Source organism: Anser brachyrhynchus (assembly GCF_964034855.1).
Source record: "Anser brachyrhynchus genome assembly, chromosome: 3".
In the NCBI taxonomy this organism is placed as follows: domain Eukaryota; kingdom Metazoa; phylum Chordata; class Aves; order Anseriformes; family Anatidae; genus Anser; species Anser brachyrhynchus.
The window spans coordinates 73,632,427-73,646,415 of record NC_137696.1 but is presented as its reverse complement, the minus strand read 5'-3'; the positions used below and the strand labels follow the sequence as shown (position 1 = coordinate 73,646,415).

Here is a 13,989-nt window from a genome sequence, read left to right as displayed (position 1 = left end):
GAGCGTGCCTCTCGCACAGAAGCTCCTGCATAGCTATAGTCACGGAGCCACAGAGACTCTGCCAGTGCAGCTGACAGCAGTTCATTCCTGTGTTATTTCAATGTATTGGAATACTGCGTTACTGTGTTCTTGTCGAAAATCAGATTTTTTTTAACATGTATCAAAGAAAGTAAAATTCCCAGGTTGCATTCATGTTGATTCTGGTCATTACATTATTCATGTTAATGTGGGGAATGAATTGGTGTTCATAAGTTTTGAACTAACAGCACACCTGGGGACAAGCATAATGGGTCCTCTCTCTGCATGCGTCACAGGAGTTGCATGAGATGAATCAATGTGTCTCATCTTAGTATGGGTGAAAATTAGATTAACATACGTTTAACTACAAAGCTTCAGAGAAATCCTTCAATTTTTATATAGACCTATCTCTAGCTCATTATCACCCTGGTAAATACAAGGCATTTTGAAAGTTGCTGTAGCACTCATCTGGAATAAGGCATGTATTTTGGGCAGATTTTTTTTTTATTTTTTATTTTTTTAAAGAATTCACATGTACCAAATGAAAATGGTTACTTTTGGATGTTCACGAGAATGGAAAGCCTATCTTAAAAGTGGAGATTAAAGGACTGAGCTTGTTTATCCTAGCAAACAAAGGCTAGGAAAGATCTCTGTTTGACCTGTAAAACAGACCTGGCTGAGAAGAAAACCTCCTTAAGCAATTGGGCAGCAAAGACATAAGAAAAAGTGGGTGTAAGCCCATACGTGCATGCCTACTTGTCTGTGAGAAGTAAAACCTTCCTAACACTTCTGCCTGGCTCAGAGGGCCTGTGGGATGGGAGTGGGACGGGGACAGGAGGGAGATGCTGGAGGGAACTGTGCCTGCAGGAGCAGGGGCTGGACCCTGTGACCAGGGGTAGCCTTTCAAGCCTATCAATGAGTAACTGCTGAAGTGCCAGAGGCATTTCGGGTGGTCTGCTCTCCTTGGGGGGTACCAAACGGAGAGAGACCTGAAAAAGGAATGGCTCACTAAATGGCTTTTCATCTTCCAGTACTTCAGCGCCACCCAGTCATATGCTGGACAGTCTTTTCCTGGACACACATCTTACTGCACTTTTAGGAAGAATTTTCTCTTTTATTTGCTTCTGCCCAGGCACTTGAAAAAGGCAGTTTCCATTTGCAGAGTTTTTCTCAGCTTTACACGAGCCTGAGACAGTAGCTTGGGAGCCGGAAGACTTTGAATCCAAGGAAATCTGGCTAACAGCAACACTGCCTGCACTCTTGGAAGAGTACGTGTAAATCATCTTGAGAAAGGCAGACTTCGTGTTTGTTTCTTGCTTGTAAATTATGATATAGCACTTAGGAAGAAATGTGCAACAGAGAATCCCATAATTGGATATTAAAACAACAATGATTTCCACTGCTGGCAGGTATTTGCCAAATGTAGTTGCGTAGACAGGGATGAATACAATCCATGCTATAAAATAGATCAGCATGCCAAAGGTTATGAACTTAGCTTCATTGTAGTTCTCTGGTAACTTCCTGCCTTTAAAGGCAAATATAAAGCAGATGAAGGCTAGAGCAGCTATGTAGCCCAGCATAATCCCAAAAGCCACAACAGAGCCCTCATTACACTCTAGAATTATTGATCCTGGAATTGAGAAATTTTGCATTACGAAAGGAGTCCTAAATACTAGCCAGAAGGTGCAAATGATAACTTGAATCCCAGTGCAGGTGACCACAATGGGAATAGGTTTATATGCACATTTCAGGAGATTCTGCAGCTTGGGATCAAAGCTGAAGGCTAGTAAAATTTTTAGTGACTTTATTAAAATACATGAAACACAAAGTGCAAAGCTTATGCCAAAGAGTGATTGCCTAGTTTTGCATTTGAATTCTGTGGGTTCACCTATGAAAAAGATGGTGCTTAAAAAAATGCAGAAGTGGCTGAGGAGGATAACATAGCAGACAGTTAAACCTCCGGATGCCTTTACCACCGGCGTGTTCAAGTTTTTAGTAAATATGACACTGATGGAGAAAATCATCACAACCCCAAAACTGGAGAGGAGGAGCAGGAAAATAGCAAACCAGTCAGTCCAGCTGAGGAAGTGGATCGTCTTCCTGTAGCACGTAGTACTGTTCACAGGAGCCCAGTAGGTTTTGTTGTGGCACCGGTAGCAGTAATCCATATCTGAAAGCACAAAAAAGGAAGATAAAGTCGGAACCTGAAGTAAATCTGATAGCTCTGGCTGTTGCTGACACAGTCCTGGCGGAGGAGCTGGGGGTCTGGGGAGCCAGCAGTGGCTGGCTCTGGACAGACAGTGAAACAAGGGCAGTGGCTTGGGATTGAATTGGTTGTCTGCCCGGAGAGGAACTGTGTTTCTTTCATCCACCTAGTCTGACAAGAAAAAAAATACTTTCTCTTCTCAGACATTTTTTGAAATGCACCAGCAAGAATAAACGTTACGGTAGATTATGCTTTCAAAGAGTGCTTTTTCTGTAAAATTCCTATTGTCCAATAGGGAGAAATTTCATTATTATTTGAGTAAAAAAGGGGATAAAAAGAAATTTCTTTCTGCTAGCTATCAGTATTTTTAAAATACGTTCTACCCCAATTTCTTAATTTCGTCTCTCTCCTCTGTATTTAATCTCCCACTTTCAAAAACCTTACTCACACTACAAATGAACCAGCAGTAAAATACACATTGGATTTGACACTAGAAAATACTACTGTATGGTTTTTATCTAACTTCACAGTGCTCCTGTTTAAGATAAAAAAAAAATGTGCCAGCATACAAAATATTTAACCCTCATATTTCCACTGGGCTGGCTGTACTGCCATAGAGCTGGCTGTACTGCAGAAAGATACTGAAGCAAGGCTTTATTTTCATGAGAAGTGGTCTCACAGAAATATCAGCCAGACTTTCCATCCAAATCAAGGATAATGCTAGTCAACTGTAAAATCTGATTGTTTAAAGCTTGGTCTTCTAAAAAACATTTAAACTAAGTTTTATATGTTGAAGAGTGTTCTTCCCTTTCATATTTCTGAAACCAAGCATAAACAAATGTTTTAATATCATTCCGAAGTTATACACGAGGTTGCCAAGGCTCGTTATACACAAACCAAACAATTCTATTGATTTCTAAATCAGCCTTTATTTGGATCACAATTCTTTACCTGTTTGATTGCTGTAATGGTTTTCCGGGCAGTAAACACACTCATAGCAGCATGTGTGTGGACTTTCTGTAACCTTTTTCATCTGTCCCGGTCTGCAGTGCTGGGAGCATGTTGATTGAACCTTCTGCAGTGAGCAGAGGATGGAAGAAAAAAAAATCAGCTCAGGTGCGACTAATTACAATGAACTCTTAAAATAGCCCTCCAATAACACTATGGTTTGAAATCTCTTTTTGTATCTAACATATTTTAGGGGAATCTGAAAGTGATGTTGTAAAAAGGCAGTGTAGGCAATGTTTTTCTTGCATTTTCTCCACACGCTCAAGAAGTGACAGGATGGGGCATTATCTACCTGATAATTTTATTTTTTTGGCCCTACTTCAGTGTGATTGTCTATACCTTTAAAAATCCAGATCCAGCTTTGAAACTAGAAGTTAGGCTTCTGGGATCCAGACCCAGAGAAAGCCCAGAAGCCTCTGAGAGGGGATTTGGGTGGACCACATCACAAGTGTGGTCCTGACACCCCAGGGCATACACCCCGGCTCCGGTGGGTGCATTGAACCACAGCTCTAACATGCCTCACCCTCAGCAGATCACCCCTGAATTGCCAAGGCCCACTATCAGGTGCGTGGTCAGGGCCTTCTCACAAGGCCTGAGTTCAGCTCCTTCCAAAGACAAGTTTTATACAATGGAGAAGCAGTCCTGAGGGACACTGCTGTTTTCTTCTCCATCCCAGGTGGGGCTCACAAGCAGATGGAGGCATTTCCTCACCATCCTAGGCTGTGCCACAAAGAGGGACAAAATGTGAGGTCCTCTTCTGTCCTCAGCCTTTCCTGCTGGCTGAGGCTTCACATAAAAACTATATTCATCCCACCCAGTAAACTGCCTTTCGTCTGTCTTATTAGCAGCGAGTGCTTTGTAGCACAGCCACATTCGCTACACAATAAACCAAAGCCTTCACCCATGCACAGATGACATTACCCAGCTGGAACTGGCTGGGACCACCCACCAGTCCTGCCTACACCAGTGCCAGGGCTCCGGACGGTGCTGCCTTCTGCAGTTGTGCTGACCCCAGCTCTAACAGGAGTAAATAATCAAGACTTTTTTTTTTTTTTTTTTTCTCCAGCATTAAAGTCAGCAGATATGAGTCTTCATGTACAAAACAAATGGTTGCCTTATGTAAGAGAGGGTACCTTTATAAGTATTTTCCATTTTAAAACCCAATTCAAGATTCTGGAGTAGCATCCTTAGGACAGATGTAACTTAGGAAACCTCTTAAGAGCATTCTGGAGAAATAACCCAATTTCAAATCACTGAGCCTGCTTACAGGCTCAAGTACTTCTCAAAATATATATAATGGTAGTTGAATATATCCAGACAGGATGCTTCACTCCAAAGGGAGAACATGAAAGTACATGAGAGGTTTCTAGCTGACACATATTTTAGTTGTGAATGTCAGAGAAAGAACACATGAAACAAATTTCAGGTGTTATGTAAACAAACTGGAAGTTACCTTTAAGTTCAGAAATTCTTTTTTTTTCTCATCATCCTCAAAGATAAAGTCACCTTTCTCTGTGTCATATTCTGCCATAGTGGTGATTTCCATGCGACCATCAATTTCTTTCCATAGAAGTACATCATAACTAGTTCTCATATCTCCTTTGGAGTCAAACTTGATTTCTTTATCATCATCGATGACTCTAACTTTTTTAAGTTCTTCAAGGAGCTGAACAGAAGAAATGATGACATATCAATATCATTTCAGTGGGATACACTCAATACTTTCAGATCTATATGATAATATCAAATGAAAAAAATATATTGCTTTTTAGGAGTTAAAAAAAATCTTAAAAGGGATCTGTATAACTGTTAATCTGACATCCTATACAGATTTACATTATTCTGACAATCCTGTTGACTTAAAAAAACTATTAAGCACAAATAATCATTTCTTAACTCTATGCAATGTCTACAAATACCCAAGTTCATATTTTTCTTTCCAGCCTTGGAAGTTTTGGTACGATGATGGGAAAAAAAAAGATTTTGCCTTCAGGAAAAAATGGCCTTTGGGACTTCCCTTCTTGTAAAGAATGACTGTGAATGAAGCTCCTGTTGTTACTGTACTGTCAGCAAAGTAGATCTGGACAACATTTCCTTCCAGAGTAAGGAAGGAAATTGGCAACCCAGACTTCTTCCCCCAGACTTCCTCCCCCAGGGTCTGGAAATATCTACTTTAGTATTATTTTCACCCATAACTCTGATACTCTGTATTGCAAGGTGGGACACTAAGTCATGAAATGAACACTAAATGCCAGTTTGCTCAGATGAGGTGATGCATGGCACAATGGCAGCGGACGGCAAGGCTATATTTGATAGATCACAGGAAATATCAAAGCAAGCACTCTTTGATAAGACAGTTATCCAGCTTAATATTACAACCCATTCATATTACCTTCTCCCAATTCACATGGAGACCATAAAAGGTCTTTCATTAGCTACCGTGGCTCCTAATTGAAGCAAAGGCTTTATCCCTTTGCAGGCTTAACAGTTTTTAGTAATAGGGGTTAATCAATGAGGAAACAATCCAAGGTTTTGGTGAATGGCTGAATTTAACTGCCCTTTGAAAAGCACAATCTTACATAGATCTTTCTGTGATAGTTGTAGCATTTAAAGAAAATGCTGACAAATATATGACTTTAAAAGTCTCTGGCATATATATGTATAAACAAATCTGGCATGCATTATTTTTTCATATATAACATCACTTTTTATGAGAATTCATACATTCTCACTGCATGTCTACAAATTTATGAAAAACTAAAGTGTGCTTTTAAATGATATTTCATTTTAGTTGGACATTGCACAGTCTTGCGGGATTGAACAGGATTTTTTTATTGTTGGTGTTCTGTATCCTCAGGCTACTCCTTTAATTTTTCTCATCTCCACTTTTTCAATTTCCCTAAAAATATGGAAACTATAGAACTTTTGGAATACATCTTGAGCTTCAGACAGAAGGGGCTAATAACTAGCAACAGTATTATTTATTTGATATTTATTTTTCATGTGTTTAATAGCGATGACACTGCTGTTTCTCTGTATGTGGAGGTAAATGATAAGCATTAGTTGCATCCCTGGCTTTAAGTATGCTGATTTCTGAAGGGTTTTAGTTTAGTGTAGAGAAACTGTATTATGAAAAGAGCACAGGGAGAATAAGTCTCTCTTTTGGTTTACTTCATGAGTTCTAAGCCTCTTAGCAGGACTTTTAATTTGCGTGGTTTGGGATTTAATTCAGTAATGATTAATTCAGCATCCCCTGTAGAGCAGTCCTGAATTTGTCCCATCTGCATTTACAAATTCATGTAGGAGTTTGATTGTTACTGGGTGTTTTTTTGGGGGGAGAGGGGTGTTTGTTTTTTTTCAAATCCCCTATCTTGGTTTGACCTGCCCTGACCCACGATAAGAGGTCAGAGCAAGTCAGAGTGGTTCAGTAGATGTTTGACTTTTAAATGAACTTTTGTTTAATCCTCTGAGTAAAAGTGTGTAAAAGTGAATACTTCTGAGCAGGTTCTCAGGTAAAAGGTCAGGTCAGGTTTACTTGTCTGATTTTTCCTGTCCTTTTCCCACTCAGTAGAGTCTGATAACAAGTACCTAACCCATCTGAAAGATTGTGTCACATTTTCCTAGCAGTCACTTCGATATAAATCAAGACCAGACAGAAGAATGGTCTGCCGCATTTTCAATTTCAAGTAACGATTCATTACAGAGGTATATAAGCTGTACACAGACCAACTGGGGACAGAGAGAGTGAAATTGAAAGGCTTTGGGGAACTTTCCTCTCCTGTACCATCCCCATCACTCAAGAGCACTCGTTGCTGATTACTACAGTGGTTTGCCGCAACAGGACCAACCATCAGTAGCAGAATAGATGATAAGTCAGCCATAGATTGACTATAGATTTCTATTCTATCCCACACAAATAGCTGGTAAGATGACCCAGCAAGCAGCCTACGGACTGGAGCCTTCATCCAAGGTGGTGACTTCTCTGCATGCCCTTCAAAGGTGATGTGGGAAGTGTTGGGGTAATTAATGAAGCCCAGCAGCTGAAGCTCGCCTCTGTACTGGTGGATTCAGGTATTTCCAGCTGCTGCTGCTGTATCCATGAGGAAAGAGATGGTGGGTGTGAATTGCAATAATTCTTCTCTATCTATAGCAGGACACAGCCATGGCTTAGCACCTGGAGCTTCTGCGTCTGCATGGGCCAAAATAAAGGAGGCAAAGCTGGCTCTCAACACTGCAGCAGTTAGCAACTGCTGCTCTGGCAGAAGGATTGTGATTTCAGTTGGCCCATGCAGTGGTGAAGAAAGGCAGGAACAGGAATAAAAAGGCATTTAGTACAAGGACCAAGCCAGCAAATCCAGGAATGTGGGAGGAAAAATGAGAAGGAAGTTATGTAGAGAGAATGAGACCTGAAAGAATTAACATCATACCTCCCAGGGAGTGAAAGCAGAGGGATCCTTGCAGTTTCTGGTTTTGCATTGCCCTTTAATGGCGTGAGCAATGGCATAGACTGCAAGTATAGTACTATGGATAAATCCGGGTTCAATGTTGGCATTCAAAAAATCATCTCTCCAGATGTGTTGTTTATTCTCAACATTTTGCATCAGATCATCCTGGGATTGGTTTGAAATGCACATTTGAAAATCGTGATATTCCAGGTGTGCACAGACTGACAAAAGCATAATATATTCACCTAAAAACTTGTTGTTTTCAGTGGGCTTTTCATGAAGGTTCCTCAGAAAGTCTTGGAATGTGGTTATGTTTCCACTCTTAAATCCAAATCCCACAACAGTTCCCAGCTGTCTGATATTGGGCATTGTACTGATTTTCACTGCTGTTGACCAGTTATCACTTGCAATCCAAATTTTATTTACATTTCTCTCAATTGCCTTCTTAAATAGCTTGAGCACATGGAATTGTCTCATAAAGACTACAATAACATTTACTCTGGTTTCCTTGACAATCTTCTCGACTGCATGATCAACTTTGGTATGAAAGGTTTTGTCAGAGAGATAGGCAGGCAGCAGTTCTTTAAAAGCTATGCAAACATTGTTTGACATGGCCTGGACCCCAAAGCTCTCCAGAGCAAAGCGCCCGTTGTCATCATCAGTGGCTATTACTCCAATCCAATTCCACCCAGACTCACAGATCAGGTGGGCCATTGCTCTTGTCTGGTGGAAATCACTGGGGATAGTCCTGAAGAATGAAGGAAACCGGATTTTGTCACTGAGGATTTCAGCCGACGATGCAGGACTGACCTAGGAGGAGAGAACAGTTAAGTTATGGATGTGCTCTCCTCTAAAGGATGCTGAGACACCCAAAGCTGCTGCGACTTCTTTCATCCCACCTGACTCGGGGCTCCCTCCTCCTGTGACTGAGCATGACCAAGGTGCACCCAACTGGGGCAGGATTCCTCACCCTGCTGTTAGGATGTAGACTTGTGCCCAGTACCATTTCCACTCTTTTCATCCTCATGCACCTAATTGCTTTGGTGAAGGCAGAGAATAAAACCTTTCAAAATACCTATGGCAGTTATGCTGGTATAAGGATTTTGCTTTAACCTGTTGAGATACCATGAACATGCTGTTCAAAACAACACTTAAAACATTGGAAGTGCTCAAATGTTGTTTGAGTTATTCAAATTTCTAGTACACTTACATTTTGCAATATTTTTCTAACACTGAGTAAATTATGCTTCACCCACATATATACTTTCTCTCCAAAATTTAATTAGTGTGTTTTAGAGGGGTCATAAGGTCTGTTAGAAGAGCCTACCAGGAAAAAAAAAAAAAATTAAAAAAAAAAGATACTAAAGAATAATATAATATATATATAATATATAATAATAATATAATAATTCTTAATTCTTTCATATATAAAATATGACCTTTTTCTTGTATGTATGTATTTCTTGTATGTAATGTAGCAAGAAAAAACATAAATGGAAAAAATTTATTTAAATCTATTTTTATTTTGATCCTTGCCTAATTTGTTCTTTCTTTCTTTCTTCCTTTTTTCCTTCTTTCCTTTTTTCCTTTTTTCCTTTCTTTTTTCCCTACACTCTTATTTCCTACGTTGCTTGACATTACTTAAAAAATACATCTAAGCTTTCCAAAATGAGAACCACCTATCTGGAGAGGTAGCCAAAGCTTAATGTTTTTTAGCAGATTACTACCAATAGTAATCTCGTATTGATGGTAATCTGCTATTGATAATGTCAGATGCTATTGATGAGAAAAATCTGTCACCTTTTCCATCTCCATGTCACAATACAGATTTGTTTCATCACTTGCCTTTTAATTAAGTTCAAGTGTGGCATTTTAATTTATATATCAACTATAGCTCCTACAGTGAGGCTGGAGATCATAATTACTCCCTACAATTGCAGAGGAAAAGATTTGGTTAGAATTATATTTAGTTCAGATTTTAAGTGTTTTGCAGGTTTGTTTACTATGTTGCTACTTTGCAGTAAGGTAATATATGTCAAATTACCATACCTAATGTGTGGCAGAAGATGGTGTGGAAGTGGCCCTCCTGTTTCACTGTTGGCAGCAAGTCCTGGCTTTGACACCAACTTCTCTACAACAGTAAAAGTAGTAATGGAAGCACTGGCCTAAGTGCAAGCGTGGGACTGTATGCACTAGTACTAGCACTAGCACTACAGAGGTCGGAAATAGAGAAGGGTGTTTTGGGAAGGACCAATGTGGATCTACAGGGTTGTATTCCTTCTGTTCTACAGCTGCTTGAAGAGCACCAGAACTAAAACTTTAGAGCAACACTTCTCCAAACATTTCCAGACTCTAAAATCTAACGTCTCTCAGGCAGGAGAGAATTTCCAAATTCTGGCCGAATTAGATTGCATCTTGATTTTCAGCTTGGGATTGGGTATTGTTATATTCACTGCCAGCTAAACTAGACACAGTAGTTGTAATTTGGTTTCCTGAACAAAGACACTGAGTGGCAACTGAGGTACTCTAAAGTAACCATCACAGCCAAGCAGGACAACCCAGTCGTGTTGCCAGGCTGACAAAAGCCCAGTGCCACACTTGAAGAGCAGGTAGGTGTAGGGGTGTACCTTGGGCATATAAAACAGCACTACCTGCCGTTGTTTAGTCAAGGGGATCAAGCCCTCCATTTCGAGTTCAATCTCACCCCTCCTGATGTTCTCAGTTTGAGTCAAATCCTGCTCTGTAACGAAGATGTGACTCGCAATGCCTCCAATCAGAGCCACATCTTCTTCTAGCCATGGTAAATTTGACCCTCTGTCCAAAATGAAATAATTTCCTCAGACCTACCTGTGGGATTAGTTGCAATGCCAGCAGCCTTGAAACTGCCATTGACACCTCAGAGTAACTGGCTCCAGTGACTGCCTTAATTCTTGGTATGTAGTCTGAATAGTTACACTTGAACTCTACAATATCCTTAGAAGAATTGAATTTAGACAGGAACCTCAGGGTAGATGCCATGGCTTTTGTAACTTCTGCACAGGTGTCATAGATTTCATAGCCCAGAGTAACTCCAGATAATAATGTCGAATTGTTGATCATTTCAATAGCATGTATCATTGCAAGTGTCTGAAGAAAAACTTGAATTTCGAAGCTGTCAGGAAACACACAAGTTTCATTTTAGAAAAACATTTCTAGGACTAAGGCTGAAGCACAGTTTGTTTTGAGCATATCCTCTAGAATTTGACAGCTACTGAAAGAAAATTACATTTAATGTGATTTGCTTGGGTTTTAGTGTACAATAAATAAATAAATAAATAAACAAACAGAAATCATATATTTTTGTCTCACCTAAATGGAAGAACAAGCAAAATCAAAACAACACTTCAAATATGCTTGAATAAAAATGCTTTTCTGAAAAATGGGTGCTAAAAACAGACTTTTTACAGTACATGGAAATTTGCAAGTGATATCAAGAAGTATTTGTCAAAGCCAGTGAGGCTGTTACGATTTGTTCCATCTGACCTAGCAGGCATATTTTTAAAAATGAATTTATTTTCAGCAAAAGCTTGAAGCAAAGAGACGACTAAATATTTCAGAATAGAAGAAAATATTTCAGAGGTTGATGTCTTCCAGTGGTTGCAGAAACATTCCTAAATCCTCTGTAAACCTGACAAAGTTAGTACAGCTTTCCTCCTTACTGCCAGTGGACATGATAACACTTCCTTAATCAGAAATGTGCTACAACAGGCTGCCTGCAGTGCAACCAATGCTCCTCTCAGGTTACGGTCTCTGAAGTTACAAATCTTACAAACCAAAATAAATTTCAAATGATCTTGAGACAACTTATGACTTATTTTGATGTACATTCTAAAGCTGAACTCGCACATGACATGGTGTCTGTATAGCCTATCCCGTAACATAATGCCACAATTTTAATACAAGATGTAATAACTACAGTGATTACAACAATTACAATCTAGTCAGCAAAGTGCTATCACAGCAAAGTGCTATCACAGATTATAAGTGATCTGCCCTGTGGGGTGAGTGACATACTTCTATATGTGCTTAGATAAAATAGAGCAGAATCCTTGTGATCGAACCAGCTGGTTGCAACTTCATAACAAATAATGAACTGCACAGCAGACTAGTTTACAGATATATAAAAAAAATAAATACCAATAAATAAATAAATAAATAAATAACAATAAAAAATAAATACCAAAAAATTGGTATTTACGGGGCAATTAAATGATTGTTCAGCACAAACCTCAAAGGCTATTTGACTAAATATGAAGACTGAAATAGGATCAAATAATCATTCCCTTCCTCAGGCAGCCATAATATTTTCTACTGTAATTTTTCCATTCTTTGTCATTCTCTGTTACATTGCATGTAATTTATTTGATGCCTAAGATCTTCTTAAAGACTAAGAAATGCAAGAGAAACATATCTTGTTGATCTTAATATGAGAAGTGTACGCCAGATTCCAGTGATCTCTTTTGTAATGTATGTAATTGTCACGTTACTCACCCAGCACAGTTCTGAATGACTGGCTTGATGGGATGCTCTTCTGGATGCAGCATTTCGCTGTGAACTGCAAACAAGCCTCCTATAACAATGTCTCCTGGAGAGCTGGCACCCACAAAGTCGTCAGTATTCTGGCAAGAGGAGGCGATGTCAGCGCTGATCACAAAGCAGGCGATCAGAAAGCTAAATATTGCCATGTTTCTAGTCCGCTTGTTCACTACCAGCTTTAAGTCCTTTAAGCTAGCCACAGTGCCAGCAATTGTTCCTATGTCATCTATAAACAGCAGCAAAGGAAAAAGGCTGTGCTCAAAAGTTAGTCACACCTCATAAGGTGCTTGTATTTGCTTGACTGACTTAGGCTATTTTACTGTCACAGAAAGCGTGAGGGTGCAGGGGCGTGAGAGTAAAGAGGGAGGGAAAAAGATAAATGAGTTTAGGAGGAAGTGCTAAACGTTAAATCTGTTCTGCTGTGTTCAAAGATTACTGGACTTAATCTGAAACACATGGCAAATATTTTGGTATAAATTTGGGCTTGTCTTGAATACCTTCCAGCTGAGTGCAGGGTGAGGAGTCATCATGTAATATGGCAGTGGTATTACTGTGATTAGGTCTAGTCCAAAGAGTACTGCAAAAAAAGACCCTCTCACCACAGTGGGCTTTAGATAAGACTGTGGTCTAAAAACAAGCAAACTGGAAAAATAATAACAAAAAATATCTTCTTTTATCTCAATTTTTTCAACCAATTTTATTTTATTTGTACAAAAATAGTTTGGAAAAGCTCATATTCATGGTTCTGATGCACATGCAGCTCCCTGTGACTTCAGCCAGCTTTGGATCAGGTTCTGTATTACAAGCCAGACTATGAAAGGAGGTAAGCACACTTTCTTCTCCCTCTGTCTGAGGACACCAGTACATGTACAGCAGCTCAGTACTGGGGAGGATCAGGTGCAGCCCTTCTCAGTGCCATCATTCCCCTCAGATCTGCAGGAATCCCATTTGCAGAATTGGATTCTATGCCAGGAAGGAACTGAAGAAAAAGAGAAGCAGAGGCTGGACATTCAACTTTCATAGACTCCAACCACAAACTTCAAAATGAACCTCTTCAGGACAGAAATATTATTGATGCTGCTAAGCAATATCAATTTATGTAAAAGACACAGATTTAACAATAACCCTTTTACTGATATTGGCTTGTCTATTTACTTATAATGGCTTCTTCATATTTTGCTTCTTTTGGTAGCATGCCAAAACCCTGTCAAAGTAATGGGGTCAGTCACAGTACTGATTGTCTCTGACTGTATTATAAGAAAGCTGGCCTGTACCTAAAAATTTTGAATCAAACATTGTTTTATTGCAAGCAAAACAGGGAAAGGGGATATCTGTTACATATTCTTTCTGATAAACACGATGCATACTATATAACTGATGTGGATTATTATATTTTGCCTTGTTTCTCACTAGTTTCTTTGTAATTACAGTGCCCATTTACAACAGAGATACTACTTGCAAATGCAAATGTTAATCCCCAGTTAAGTCACCATTCAGCATCTTTTTTGTTATAATATAAAAGCTTGTGTTTCTTTCATCTGCCTTCTTTCTTTCTGTGTGATATTCTCACTGCTGGTACAGGGCATACAGTAAACAGATGCTTGCATTTTTCTTAATGTATCTAATGATGTGTATTTATGAGGAGATTAGGACACCAGTTTATTCTGCTTCTATATTGACTTGCAAAAATTCCATTTATTCCAAAGTTATTCCTCTTGATTTATAGCAGCGTAAGTA

The 13,989-nt window shown here is 39.3% G+C and overlaps 1 protein-coding gene and 1 long non-coding RNA gene across 2 annotated transcripts; one reads left to right on the top strand and one right to left on the bottom strand.

Annotated features, from left to right (window-relative positions):
* Positions 1-894: 894 nt before the first annotated feature.
* Positions 895-12,406, bottom strand: GPRC6A (G protein-coupled receptor class C group 6 member A). Its single transcript, XM_080588115.1, has 6 exons — positions 12,208-12,406; positions 10,525-10,828; positions 7,660-8,487; positions 4,686-4,898; positions 3,176-3,299; positions 895-2,188 (listed from the first exon to the last, which is right to left on the bottom strand). The coding sequence occupies exons 1-6, from the start codon at positions 12,399-12,401 to the stop codon at positions 1,068-1,070; spliced, it is 2,784 nt and encodes a 927-aa protein (XP_080444241.1). The 5' UTR covers positions 12,402-12,406; the 3' UTR covers positions 895-1,067.
* A 203-nt stretch (positions 12,407-12,609) lies between these two features.
* LOC308193430 lies at positions 12,610-13,789 on the top strand. Its single transcript, XR_013949623.1, has 2 exons — positions 12,610-13,075; positions 13,184-13,789. It is a non-coding gene; the product is annotated as an uncharacterized lncRNA (long non-coding RNA).
* Positions 13,790-13,989: the final 200 nt, after the last annotated feature.